General features: G+C 43.6%; 1 protein-coding gene across 1 annotated transcript; it reads left to right on the top strand.

The window, feature by feature from the left end:
* Nucleotides 1-5,021: 5,021 nt before the first annotated feature.
* Nucleotides 5,022-13,939, top strand: ftr67 (finTRIM family, member 67). The gene is made up of 7 exons (XM_080011533.1): nt 5,022-5,667; nt 8,401-8,496; nt 9,283-9,516; nt 10,795-10,954; nt 11,063-11,167; nt 12,779-12,880; nt 13,520-13,939. The coding sequence occupies exons 1-7, from the start codon at nt 5,047-5,049 to the stop codon at nt 13,639-13,641; spliced, it is 1,440 nt and encodes a 479-aa protein (XP_079867659.1). The 5' UTR covers nt 5,022-5,046; the 3' UTR covers nt 13,642-13,939.
* The last annotated feature ends 310 nt before the right edge of the window (nt 13,940-14,249 follow it).

Raw genomic sequence — 14,249 nt, 5'->3', positions numbered from 1 at the left:
TTGAATCTAGTGGAAGGACCATTTGAGTGGTTGGACTAGCTTTGGAAATGCACTGTGTAGAAAGCTGGAAATATGAAAGTATACACAAAACAGTGGCGATTATTTGATCTGATTTGGCTATGTTTATGAATGTATTAGGATTGAATATAACCTTTACAGGCTTTCTCATGCACAAACAGGTGTCCCATAGCATAGCCTTTTTGTTGGTTTGTAGAAAGGCAGTAATAATAAAGGTAAACGTTTTTAAAATTTGCATTTATGTAAATATAATTTTGCCAAAGAAATGTGGCACATGTCTATGTAAAACGCAGCACCAATCACCATGGACTAACATCACTGAATGTTGTGTTGTGTTTTAATGGTTACAATCGTTCCTGGATCATGCAGTGCAGGCACAAAAGAAAAGGACGGTTCCTCAAGGTTCTTAGAACTTCCTGCAGTGTGAAACCGCCTTCTGTGACTAATTATAGTTTTGGAGTTTTGTAAAACGCAGCACAAGTTTTCCCAGTTTCCTTTAAATGCAGCATCGGCTCAAGTTGTCTGCCAACGTGTAGCAATCGCTATGAAGTCCATGAGGCGCAAGTGGCTGGTTGTGGATGACTTCTGAGAGACAAGGCTTGGATTTACACCAATGAGCCATAACATTGAAACCACCACTAATATTGTGTAGCTCCCCCTTGTGTCACCAAAACAGCTCTGATCCATCAAGACATGGACTCCACATGCCCTCATAACTTTGGATGATGATGATGATGTCACAAAATGGCCTGCCCCTGAAACGTATCAAATCGCGCCAATGTTCTATTTCCGGTAAGATTACGACAGTTTTTTGCAAATTTCTGCTGCAAATGTACATCGAGGTTGATCAAACTCAAACTGGAATTGGGAGGACATGAACTGCGGGCCCCAATCTAATCTAATAGTGATAGGGAGACCATGGTGACTGAAAATGTTCTCTAGACTGTCAATCACCTTGTCTGTGGTAGTTGACTGCAGGATCTCATTTTCGTAAAATCGGCTGTAATAGTTTATAACTACCAATATAGAATGTCCTTGTTGGTAGTGGGTCCAGTAAGTCAGTGGCGACATCTTGCCATGGCCCATCTGGTAGTGCTGTAGGCTGTAGTGATTTGGGTACATCGGGTCGTGCCATTACATGTTTCTCTGCAGCTCTGTCCATTCCTGACCGCCATACCTTACTCCTGAGGTGCCGATTTGTGCCTACTATGTTACGGCCCTGGCTCTTGGTGTGTGTGGTAAAACAATACGGGGCTCCCTCAACACTAACTGTCCAATCAAACACAGTTCACATGCTATTGGTGCACATGGACGGCATTTGTCATCGCAGCCACTTTGTACTGCATTTTCAGTTCTGTCAACTCTTCATCTGCTGCCGAAGCCACTTCTCTTGGGGTTAGTGCTCTTGGTGTTGCGTTTGTAGTAACGAACCTCACATTCCTCTGCTGCATGTTCATGAGTCTCCTCTGTCGCGCGCTTTCCCAGCAGTCGTGACAGGTGGTCGGCAATATTGTCTCTCCCTGGGATATGAACCACCCTAAAATCATATGGTTAGAGGCTTACCACCCATCGTTCAACACGGGCGCGTGGTTTTGACGACGGACTGTAGATGGCCTCCAAAGCCTTGTGGTCTGTCACTATGTCAAACTTTTTACCATATAAATATGGGTGCAGTAAGCAACACTATGTAAGCAACACTATGTAACTTTTTTTTTACCTTAAAATAACAGCTTCAGAATCGTTTTGATGGTACAGTTGTAATATGGAGTATGGCGCCTCTTTAATTCCCACCAACCCCCCTGAACACCTGTTCTTGTACTATGTAACTTTGTTGTTCGGGTACGAAACCGCGGGGAAAGTGTGTTATGCTTTACGGCGCTACTTCACTTCCTTGATTTTTGGATTCTGTTCGTACCATTTTTTTTGCCCCGTAAAATTAATGTTAAAAAACCTGCTAAACTATAAACTTGCCGGTCAAAATGTCAGGTAATGATGCTCATACAAAACATAGCCGCTCCAAAGTGCTGCTCTAAAGTGGTGAGGTCCATGCAAGGGGCGAAGTAACCTAGGTGTACATTATATTTGCGTTTGTAACGTAGACTGTTATTGAAAAAGTGCAATTGCAGTCAGAATCTGTAGGAGTGCCAAATCCCAAATCCAAAGAAATTACATAGTGCTGCTTTAAGCACTTGAAACGCTTGTTTATACTCCGGCCCGAAGTGGAATGGTGCATATTTCTTCGTCGGTCCCCGCAGAGGCTCTGATTCACTGGCAAACTGGGGCCTGAATCGCCTACTATAGCCAGCTAAACCTCAGCGCTGCCATTGTAGCTCACACTCATCGCTGCCATCTGCATCTCCACTCTCTCACACTGCGTTGCTATCTCCTGAACACCTGCCAACATCAGCCTTGGTTCCTCCAACAACTTTCTCCGAACACAATCCAGCGTGCATCTGCTTAGCACTGCATCTCTTATTTGGTTGTCTTATTACAGATTGCTGCTGGGCGCTGTGGCTCGCCTGGTAGAGCCCACCATTTGCAAGGCTAATTCCATTGACATTTCACTGCATATATATGTCTGAAAGTATGTACATGTATGTGACGAATAAACCTCTTGAATCCTTGCCGCAGCGCGCCTGGGTTTGATTCCAGCATGAGGCCACTTGTTGCATGTCATCTCCTGTCTCTCTCCTGCTTCTCGGCACTGTCAATAGAAGCATGAATGTGCCAAAAATGACATCTTTAAAATAAGTTGCTGCACTGTTTCCCCCAGTTTCTGTGTTATCGGGTAGAAAGCTTGGTGCGCAAAAATTGAGTTCACTTGCCGTATAAAGTATATAATCCACTGGTCGTCCGGTGTTGGGCAGGGTTGAAAAAACATACAGACCGGTACATCAGTACCTGTGTGATGAAGAAGTAAAGCCCGTCGCCTTTGTTCAGACCAAAGCTTCCTCATCGTCAGACGTCAAGCCTTTTCCATCTGCGTACAGCTCAAATGCCATCTTGCCCACCGTGGTCTTAGCGTGGCAGGCTCATTGTAGCACTCTCGACGACGTAACTTAACTTTTCAGATTTAACTACGAGGGAAAATTGCCATCCAAGCCGCCGTTGTTCGAGGTTGACTGTACACGGCACAAACTATATCCTCAGTCGGAAACTTCAACGACCCACGTTATTGAATGCTCATCTCCCCACGCATGCGGCTAGTAGGATCTTGCGAAGAATTACCCCTGCCCATTACGTCATCGGTATACAAACAGGTATGGTAGTCAAATATAGCAAGGCTGAGGATAAAAGTATAATCAAATCAGAAATTAAAAATAAGTTGCAGGAAGAGTTGGATAGAGGGAATAAGGAGTTCTATAAACTACAGCATTCAAAGAAAAGTCGGATAAAGGAGAGGATGCAATAGAAAGGGAAAGCGGGAGGACATCATATCAAGGATGCGGTTTGGTCACACCGGTCCGAGCAGGGTAGACGTGAACACTGCGGACTACAGGAAACGGTGGAAGATGTATTTTTATACCGTCCTAGATATCAACAAGAGAGACTCCAAAGGAATCACATGACACTAGGTCTGAGAAAAAAATGTTGTAGAAGGGTTCGGGTGATGTGCGGTACAGGGCTATTTTCAGATTTTAGGAAAACACGGGAATTAAAAAGAGAATTCAATTTAACCCTATAATAACCGTTCTGAGCCACACTCCTATCCAGAAGGTGGCGGTTATGCACATAAAAGCTGTTCGCCAATCGCCACCAAACAACGAAAGAAGCAGAAAAAGAATCTTGCAAAAATCGCTGTAGGAAGGCCGAGCTCCGTGAGCGACGTGCGTCGCTTCGGGCGCCGCGTGGTTCTCTTGGCTGACTGGTTCTGGTCGCTGTGTTGTTCTGTGGCTATAGTCACTTAAAGTCCGTGGCCGGAGCTTAATCAGATGCAAAAATGGTTTGCATTTCCAAAATATGTTACGTCTTCCCTCCGCTCAAGTTTTTTTTTTTTTTTTTGCGACAGTTCAAATACTGGAAAGAAAAGCTCTGGCGAAACCTAATTTTATTTTAAGATTTATAACGCCTGTTTTCTGTACTGGGAATGCTGGATTGTGTTTTATTTGTTTACTTTGAGCAGACACAGTGGCGTTTTCTAACCCAGAACAAGAAACACGAATAACGTCTTTACCTTTATTGTGGCCGTGGCCGTCGTCGCAGCGGAGGCGATGGTCATTATAACGTCCTATAATTATCATAAACTGTACTTAATCGTACTAAAATGTTAAAATGAAAGAGGGGGGATTCCATCAATAACTTGGACTATGATAGCCAAAATCAATCGTGTCCGAGGAATCAAGATCAGGAACTCGTAGTTGAGGGCCACCCGAATGGACATATACAGCGATACTTCGATCTATATCACACTATAAGACGCTATAACTGTAAGAAATTTGTACATAGGATATTTTATCACTTGACATTGAGCGCAACAAAGGCTATATCGTATAGTATAGTATATTATATAGTATAGTGTAATCAAAAGTACCCAAGTTGAATACAACGCACAATACAATGAATAGTTTTTATTCATTGTAAAAACTAATACATTGATGGCAATACGAGAGGAACCGCAGGCTCAGACATTTGGTGCATGTGCTGAGGAGCCAATGGAGGAAGCGACTGTCCGTGGGTTTATGACTGATAACACCCTTTCATTCGACCATCCAGACGCTGTTATGATGTTCAGCAAAATCCAAATATGATTGTTAAGGATCTCATTTTCTTTTGTAGGTTTGTTAAATAAAAAAAACGATGCCTACACAAATCTCTTCCAAACTGCACTTCAATATAAAACAAAACAAACAACAACAACAAATAAATAAAAATAGGTCAGAATAAGAGCGAAGACATCAACACGGCAAGCGCGACGTCACGGCCTGCCACCCGGGCGCACCCCGCCCACCGATGACGACATCCCCCTGCGCTCCCCGCTTCCTGTAAACAAACGGCGTCGCTGTCACTCTTCCCCCCGAACCCTCCGTCATGGCGCAGGCCGGGGTTCTCCTGGACAAAGACCAGCTCAACTGCTCCGTGTGTCTGGACGTGTTGAAGGATCCGGTGACGACGCCGTGCGGCCACAACTACTGCTCGGCCTGCATCCAGCGCTACTGGGACCAGGACGAGCTGTTGGCGGTGTACAGCTGTCCGCAGTGCCGGCAGAGCTTCAGCCCCCGGCCGCTGCTGGGCAGGAACACGGTGCTGGCGGACGTGTTGGAGCGATTCCGAAACACGGGGCTCCACGCCGCGACCGACCCCGCGGCCGCCCCCGCCCCGTCCGCGCCCGGACAAACCCTAGCCGGACCCGAGGACGTGGAGTGCGACGTGTGCACCGGGGGGAAAAACAAAGCGGTCAAGTCGTGCCTGGTGTGCCTGGCCTCGTACTGCGAGGGTCACGTCCAGCCGCACTACCAGTCCGCCGCCTTCAAGAAGCACAAGCTGGTCCCCGCCGCGGGGAACCTGCGGGAGACCCTGTGCCCCCTCCACGACAAGCTGCTGGAGGTCTACTGCCGCTCGGACCGGGAGTGCATCTGCTACCTCTGCCTGACGGACCGGCACAAAGGCCACGACACGGTGCTGGTCGAGGCCGAGACCCAGGAACGGAAGGTAAGTAAAAGGGGAAAAGGGCGGAGGTGGGAGCGTCGCTTTCCACTTTGTTCCCGTTCGATCATCGCTCCGCTTGCTTTGCGTCACAACGCTGCTTGCCCTGGTGCCGATGAGCAAACCGATAGACTGGTTACAAGACAATGAGCAGTGTGCATTCTGATGGAACTTATGTCAAAGTACCAGGTGACCAACCTCCACTGCACACAAGTAGTATCGCATATATACTATCGCATTTTGTGTGTGTGTGTGTGTGTATATATATATATATATATATATATATATATATATATAGAGAGAGAGAGAGAGAGAGAGAGAGAGAGAGAGAGAGAGAGAGAGAGAGAGAGAGAGAGAGAGAGAGAGAGAGGGATCTATTTCTATTTTGTATTTGTTGCTACTTGTATATGTTTGACAAATTTTTATATTGTAGTTTTATCATTATTTTATGTAATTTTCACGTCACTTTATTCTATGTTGTTGTAATATTTTTATTCTCCATTTTTTTCCGTCTCAATTTAAATTTTTTTTTTTTTTTTTTAATAACGCTAATGGCCTGTGTGTCTGTGACGCAACACTCCTCACCTCAGGCTGGGGGCGGGGGGCCCGAGCGCCTGCCCCTTTGCCCCTTAGTGTCCACGGCGCCCTTCTTATCAGGCGCGTTTTTTGTTTGTTTTTAATCATGAGATTTCACGAGATTTCGTTGGAAACAGTTGTAACATATATCGATTCAAAGAGGGGTCCCCCCCAACCCGCCAGGGCCCCGAGGTTGGAATGGCGGTGCTGATTGGGGGCCGTTCCCTCCAGACGCGCAAAGGCAGAGCGGAGCGTTTTTGATTTGTTCTTTTTCGTTTTTTTTTTTTGTTTTTTTTTGTTAATCCGAATATAAATTGTCAACTTTGGATAAAATATAATAATATAAGCTCAAATAATCGACTTTTTTTTCAAGCGTGCTCCACTGTGGGGTTTTAGTGGGGGTAAAGAAGGACAATTACTCCTTTCCCGACATTATTTGTTATAATCATGGCAGAAGAATGTAGACGCAGTAGTGTTTTAATGAGTCCATATTCCACAATCAATGACCTATGCGTCGCCTTTTATTTAGCTGGTAGGAAAATGGAGATGAGAAAGTCCTTGGTATTGGACTATTGTATTTCTACTGGATTTCTTTTAAGGGCAACGTCTCAACGTGTCCTCATTGGTCCAGAAGAAAAGAGTCTTTATTGGTGGAATTGGAAGCTCAGTGTTTTCCACCATGGCATGATTGTTGGTGCCAGGCGGGCTGGTTTGAGTATTTCTGTACCTGCTGATCTCCTGGGATCTTCATGCACAACAGTCTCTAGAGTTTACTCAGAATAGTGCTAAAAACAATAAACATGCAGTGAGAGGGAATTCTGCGGACAGAAAGGCCTTGTTGATGAGAGAGGTCAACGGTAGATAGCCAGACTGGTTGGAGCTGACACGCGACAGTAACTCAGATAACCACTCTGTACAATTGTGAGGGGCAGAAAAACATCCCAGAATGCACACGTCGTCGAACCTTGAGGCGGATGGGCTACAACAGCAGAAGACCACGTCGGGTTTCGCTTCTTTCAGACAAGAAGAGAAAGCCGAGGCTGCAGTGGGCACAGGCTCACCAAAACTGGACAGTTGGTGACTGGAAAAACGTAGCCCAGTCTGATGAATCACTGTTTCTGCTGAGGCACGCAGATGGTAGGGTCAGAATTTGGCGTCAACATCATGAATCCATGGACCCAACCTGCCTTGTGTCAACAGCCCAGGCTGGTAGCGGTGGTGTAATGGTGTGGAGAATTTTTTCTTGCCACACTTTGGGCCCTTTAATACCAATCTATCATCGCTTGAATGCCGCAGCCTATATGAGTTTTGTTGCTGATGTATGTGCATCCCTTCATGAGCACAATTAACCATCTCCTAATGGCTCCTTCCAGCAGGACAATGCACCGGGTCACAAAGCAAAAGTAGTCTCAAACCGGTTTCATGAACGTGTCACCGAGTTCAATGTCCTTCAGTACCTTCCCAGTCACCGCATCTGAATCCAGTAAATACCTTTGGGATGTGATAGAACGTGAGATTCGCAGCATGAACGTGCAGCTGTTAGGTTTTATTTGTGTCCCAGAACACAAATAAAACCTCCGTTTACTTTCTTTCCATGCCACGAGGGGGCGCAGAGGGTCATTTTGTTTTTCTCTTGTTCTGAGCGCGTCTTTTGGGTCTAAAGGTTGTACTTTTTAAGCGCGCCTCTGCCTTTAAGGTCTCCGCATGGGCCTGCTCCTCCTCCGACCCCAGGACTTAATAACGATCCGGAGCCTGGGTCATTCATCTCCAGCTCATTTGAGCACCATCCGCCACCACCACCACCACCGCCTTGAAATACTAATTGGTGGATCCATATTCTCGAGACGTGACTAACTACTGCAATTCCTTTTACTCCCCAGGATTCTATTATGTGATTACAACTTGTTCAAAATGCTGCAGCGAGGCTCTGATCTAAAATGTAAAAAAGAGACCACATCCCTCCAGTCATTGCATCCTACAACTTTTTGTTCAACATATTGTTCACGTTTGAAGCTCTACATGGCCTTGCCCTAACCTGTATCGCTGAACTCTTCGTGCCTTTCTCCCACCATTGTTGTGCAGAACTTTGGTAAAAACCCATTTAATTGATGAATGAACTTTGAACTTGTTCATATCACTTCCATCCATGACACCCCTCCCCAGACCCATCTCACTGAGATGAAGCAAACCTCTCAGCAGAGAATCCAGGAGAGGGAGAAAGAAGTCCATGAAATCAAACAAGCCATCATGTGTCTCACTGTAAGTGCCAGCATGCCCACGTCTTATACATGTCTTTGTTTAATGTGGGACACTGATACTTTTTGGGGTGTACTACCACTGCTTCTGACTGGGTAATTGTGTAGCCTTTGAAAATAGAAAAGCCTGGTATACATTAATTTGCTGGTATGGGGCAAAGCCGCATTAAAGTTCCTAATTAAAGGAAAACCATGGCACCGTTTTAACCTTATTTTTGGATCGTTGGGAGTAAGGCTGGGTGTGACTTACAATATGAAATGTCACTTTCTGCTGAATACCGCGATATTGACCATTTGACAATATTCTGGGGATGGCTAGTGGTGCTTTCATAAGATATTTACACGTGTGGAATATTTGAAAAACAACCATTGGTAATGTGGATATATCACGACCAAGCAGTCTACAAAATGTACTTTATTGCAACAGAGCCTTAAAGACAACATTGAACTATATTGCGATATTACGAATAACCAAAATCCCAGACGATATCGAGTCTCGTATCACAATATCGATATTAAATCGATATATATCGCCCAGCGCTAAACGTGGAGTCAACCCAAGCGATGGGCACCAGAATCCTTTAAATGTATCTAGTAATGAGAGGATAGCTTCAGTCGACCGCCCGGCAGTTGGGAAATTGCAACCAAATTCATGTTCCTTTAAATAACTACAGACAAGCAGTCAGTCAGTCAGTCAGTCAGTCCTATTTGTGAAGCCCATATGCATGACAGACGGATGGAGAACACTTCTATATACTTACTTATTCTTTGCGGCTTTCTTACCTGCTAGCGCTCCACTCGGGTAGCGATCGAGGAGAGCGATAAGGTCTTCTCCGAGCTGATCCGCTCCATCGAGCTGAAGCGCTTCGAGGTCCGGGAGCTGATGAGGGCGCAGGAGAAGACGGCCGTGCGCCACGCCCAGGAGCTGCTGGAGAAGATCCAGAGGGGGACGGCCGAGCTGCGGAAACGAGACGCAGAGCTGGAGGAGCTCTCGCGCTGCAAAGACCACATCCAGTTCCTCCAGGTAGCTTCCCCCGCCGCCCGGTTACTGCCGATAGGGGGAGAGGAGACTGCAGGAGATTTCCCAACATTAAAACGGGAAATGGTATCAAGGTATAAAGTTCAATAGTCAGAGAGGGATGTTCACAAACCATGCATGATATACATAACTTTGTTTGCCACACTACATGGGCTGCGTTAACACCCCCAACCGAAATGACACAATTCTAATGTTTTTCCAACACAAGACACATGTATGACGTCTATTATGAACGTCCGAAGGAGGAAAGAAACACATGGAGTTGGATGTTTTCAGATCCGTTTTTGGCCGCCTTCAAGTGTGGAAATAAATGGGATACAAATCAGAAATTGGCTGACGCGACTTCCATCTAAATGCGCTGGTCGTAGTTGGACGGTCACAGCGGTTCAAGAGTCGTCAACGCGACAGTCATGACCAGGACAGTTCAAACAAAATTTTATTTATTTTCCCGCATTCGAAAGTAACCGACCCACCGTTCCTGGCCAAAGGTTACAGCTACACGATCCCACAGATGTTGATCCACACACCCCTTCACACAGACACACACACACACACACACACACACACACACACACCTTCGTACACAAACACACACACAAATCCAGATAAACACGATCACACACCTGTAGAGACATAAACACAAGCACACACATGGGCACGCCTACAAACCACTTATGCACTCACAGTCACATTGTCACTGACACACACGCATACTGTACACACGTATACTGTACACACAAAAACACAGACAGGCAAACATACACACATCAATGCAGATAGACACACACACACACACACACAGCCCTGGGCTTCAGTCAGGGCTCTCCGCTTTCTTCTTTGTTGTAAAATTCTACGTTGTGTTCCTCGAAAGACACTTCAAAAAACAGTTTGATTATAATTTCTATTTCCCTTGCCTCCGTGGCAGACAGCCTAGTGAGCGGTGCTCAGAGGCTTGAGTATGAACCCCGCATGCAGGGTTTAAAAAAAATAAAATAAAAAAACAATTAATTTCTATTTGTTCAAATGATGTATTTTACAAATCACAGAATCAAAATATGAAATAATTCCAGCAACAAATTAATAATCCCCATCCTGCAGGGTTGATTTTAAGTCTTTTTTTTTTCTTCTTTTTTTCTGTAAACAGGCGGCAAAAAAAATCGGATATAGGCAACAAATGGGAGCCGGGCGTCAAGACCCGCGGTGTAAACACAGCCGTATATTTCCGCAGGGGAAAGTATCTCAAGTATCTGCGACTCCTTTCAGAGCTTTCGGTCTTTTCCTGCTCCGCCTGTAACCGAAGACCTGCCTTCGGTCAGCGTCAACCCCAGCCTGACCTTTGACCTGGTGATGGCTGCCGTCTCAGATTTTAGCGATCTGCTCCAGGAAGTCTGCCAGGGCGGCTTCGTCAGCATCTATGAGAGGGGTAAATTCATTCTATATAGTTGCAGCTTTGCTTTGTTGTTTTGTTTTTTGAGTGCAGTCATGACAGTTTGAGCCTAATCCGTCCACGTTGGTCTTTCCCCTGTTGTAGTGAGAGACGTGGCTGTCATAGATTCTCCAGAGCCTGGCGTCCAGCCCGAGATGCCGTCGCCCGAACCCGGCGCCCAAACAAACGTCCACATGGAAGATACACCGGGTGAGTTGCTGAACGGCCGTTTTGGATTTGGGATGTTGCACCTCATTTCTGGCCGATTCCCACATTCGTAGTTTAGTTTATTTTCACCTTCAGATTTGGAAAAGTATAAACAGTGCAATGATTGAAAAGCTTCCCGATGAAATGGAAGGAATTTACTAATGTCTGATCAGTGTTGTATGTCTGTTATATAAGGAGGTTATTGTGTGACGCTGAAACCCTCCTCAACATGGTTTTTTTTTTGGGGGGGGGGGACTAACTAGTCTAACTAGCCTGTTTAAAATTGAAGACGTTGTAGTGGCACATTTCAACAAAATGTCAATGATTCAGTCCCGTGTTCCACAATGAAAGACGAAAGTGCCTTTTAAAGTCATTCACCGGTGAAAGACACTGTTTGTGACTCAGTCGCAGAGCCCTGAAGCCCCGCCCACCGCTGGGTCGCTGTTTATTGAAAGCTTATTAATGTTACACGTGTCGTGTGTCCACATCGCACCAAATTCTACACTGCATGTCCCTGGGTCCCAAGTAATACACCTGCTGAGATAATCGAAGGACATACATACATACATACAGACAGACAGATTCCTGCCTAGATAGATACTGTAGATAGATACTTTATTCATCCCTGGAGGGAAATAACAGCAGCTCACATCAAAATTGGCAAGGAAATAGATTAAAAATAGAAGAAAGACAAGTTAATACACGATAAACCTCAATAAAAAAATAAAAAATAAGCGAGGAAAATTTGGTGATTTTTGGCAATGTACATAATCCCAACACTCAAGAAATTGATAAATTTGCCATGTGCAATAAACCTGAGGCCTGTTGCATGATCCTCTACGTAAGACAATGCGTGTAGCAAAAATCAAGGAGCAACGCAAGGTGCGTTTCTGGTGTTGCTCTATACAAATACTACAAAAAATGGCGACTGAAGAAGTGACCGTTTCCGGGAAACTAACTGAAAAGGCAATGGTGTTTAGTGCACACACATAATCTTGTGCACAAGTGCAAAAACAAAAAAGGCATTACATCTTATGTGTTGGCATGGCTATCGGCTAAACATTTTTTTAATTTTGTATTAAAGGTATTGAATACATTTATTTATTTTTATTTTATTTCTTGACATACTGACCATCTTTTACGTTCCTCCTCGGTGGCCATTTTTAAATACCCTGCTCAATTTGTTCCTCCTACCAAATTAGTGATTTTGGTGCTCCCCTGTGGATTAGCCCTTTATGACTCCTGCAGGGCCCCAAAACGTGTAGAATAACCTTAACAAAACATTTCTTTCACCTGTCACCCTCGCATCCAACTATAATATCAGACAAAGGTGGATTTAACTGATTGTTTTGATTTTACATGTATGCATGGTACAGCAAAGAGTTGCGTAACAGGCCTGAGAGGTTGGCTATAAAAAAACAAAACAACGGTAAATCAAAAAAAAAAATAAAGATCCTACAGATAAATAATGAACAGTAGTGTTGTGGTCATGTACACAAGACCTACCTCTAAACTTTAAACGTAAACCTATAAATTGACGAAGAGCTATAAAATAAACGTAAATTTTACAAATAGATGTGTAAATTTGAACGTTCACTCCGTGTCCTCCCTCAGCCCCTACAGCCGGACTGGACCAGGCTCCCATGGGTCTCAACCCCTTCCTCTCTTCACCGCCCGCGGTTCCCACTTTCGGCGGTTTTGCCTTCTCACCCTTCGGTGAGTGTGGATGGATGTAACTCCAAAATATGTTCTAGAACAGTCTAGGTATTAACATGGCTTTTTATTATCTTTAGGTTACTCTTTTTTTGTTTTTATTTAATATATTTTGCTTTTATGACTTATTTCTTTAGACACAATTTTGTATGCTTTTATTAGCCTATACGTACCCTGTTTTTAATTAATTTGATTATTTTAATTATTTTATTATTCTACTTTGTAAATGCATTTTGCCTGTTTTTATTTATTGTTGCCAATTCATGGTCTTCTATTAATAAAGATTATTATTATTATTATTATTATTATTATCATCATCATCTTTCTGGTTCATTTAACTGGTTATTGTATGTGCTCACATTTATATGTTTTGAATCACTATTCATATTTCTTATTTATCTTTCTGTAATTAATTTGATTATATTTGTTGTTTACCATTAGATGTTGTGTATGTTGTCATATTTTGTGTACAGTTAACTGTTAGGTTTTATGTATATTTTCACATTTTTTCATATTTTCCATTTTATTATTTATATATTTTTTCCATTGCTTTATTATTATCTTTGCCTATTTATGTATGTGAGTATCTATCTATGAGAACCAGCCCATAATATGTATCATGACTGTGTGCTCCATGTCCAGGTTCTGCCAGGATGCTGCTGACCAACTCTCCTTCCTCCAGCTCTAAACTCTCCTCTGGCTCCAGACTGAGGCACCTGCAGCGACGCTCTCAGCCAAGGAGGAATGGACGTGATGGACGTTAAAATCTCACTTTGCCAAAAGCGTTATCCCGTTACGTTCTTTTCTTCTATATATCTGCAGTGAAAAATATGTATGCTTGATTCTCAGCTTGTTTGGGAGCAAAGTAATAGTGGACAAAGAAAAATAGTGGTGGAGACATTTTCTGCAATGCTGTTTTACCTATGTTTCCTTTTTTTAAGCGATGCTTTTAATATACGGTTCAACTTTATGTTTAACCTGAGATTTTTAAACATATTTTTGACTTGCTGAGAACTGTAATGTATTGTAATTTATGACATACCAACATAAAACAAATTATTTGAAAAGTTGTTCAGGGCTGGCCATTCTTTTGTTTTGGGTTTATATTAAGTTTTCCTTGTACTCTGAAGAATGCAGGCTATTGTGTTTGACTGTAGATCTGGGAAATGGATTGAATAGGAATACACACACCTTAGTTTTAGGGCAGAGAATTCAAGATAGGTAAAAAAAACCCATGTAATTTGGGTTGGCGAGAGAAAATAAAAAATAATTTGCTTCGATAGTTCGATAGATTTTATTTTGTGAACAAAGTAAAAAACCTCTATATCTGGCTGAGTTTGCAGACCTCCACTACCAATTCAGTGGATGAACT

The sequence above is a fragment of the Zeus faber genome (assembly GCF_960531495.2).
Source record: "Zeus faber genome assembly, chromosome: 12".
Classification (NCBI taxonomy): Eukaryota; Metazoa; Chordata; class Actinopteri; order Zeiformes; family Zeidae; genus Zeus; species Zeus faber.
The sequence above is the reverse complement of the archived record's forward strand: the minus strand, read 5'-3'. Positions and strand labels throughout refer to the sequence as shown.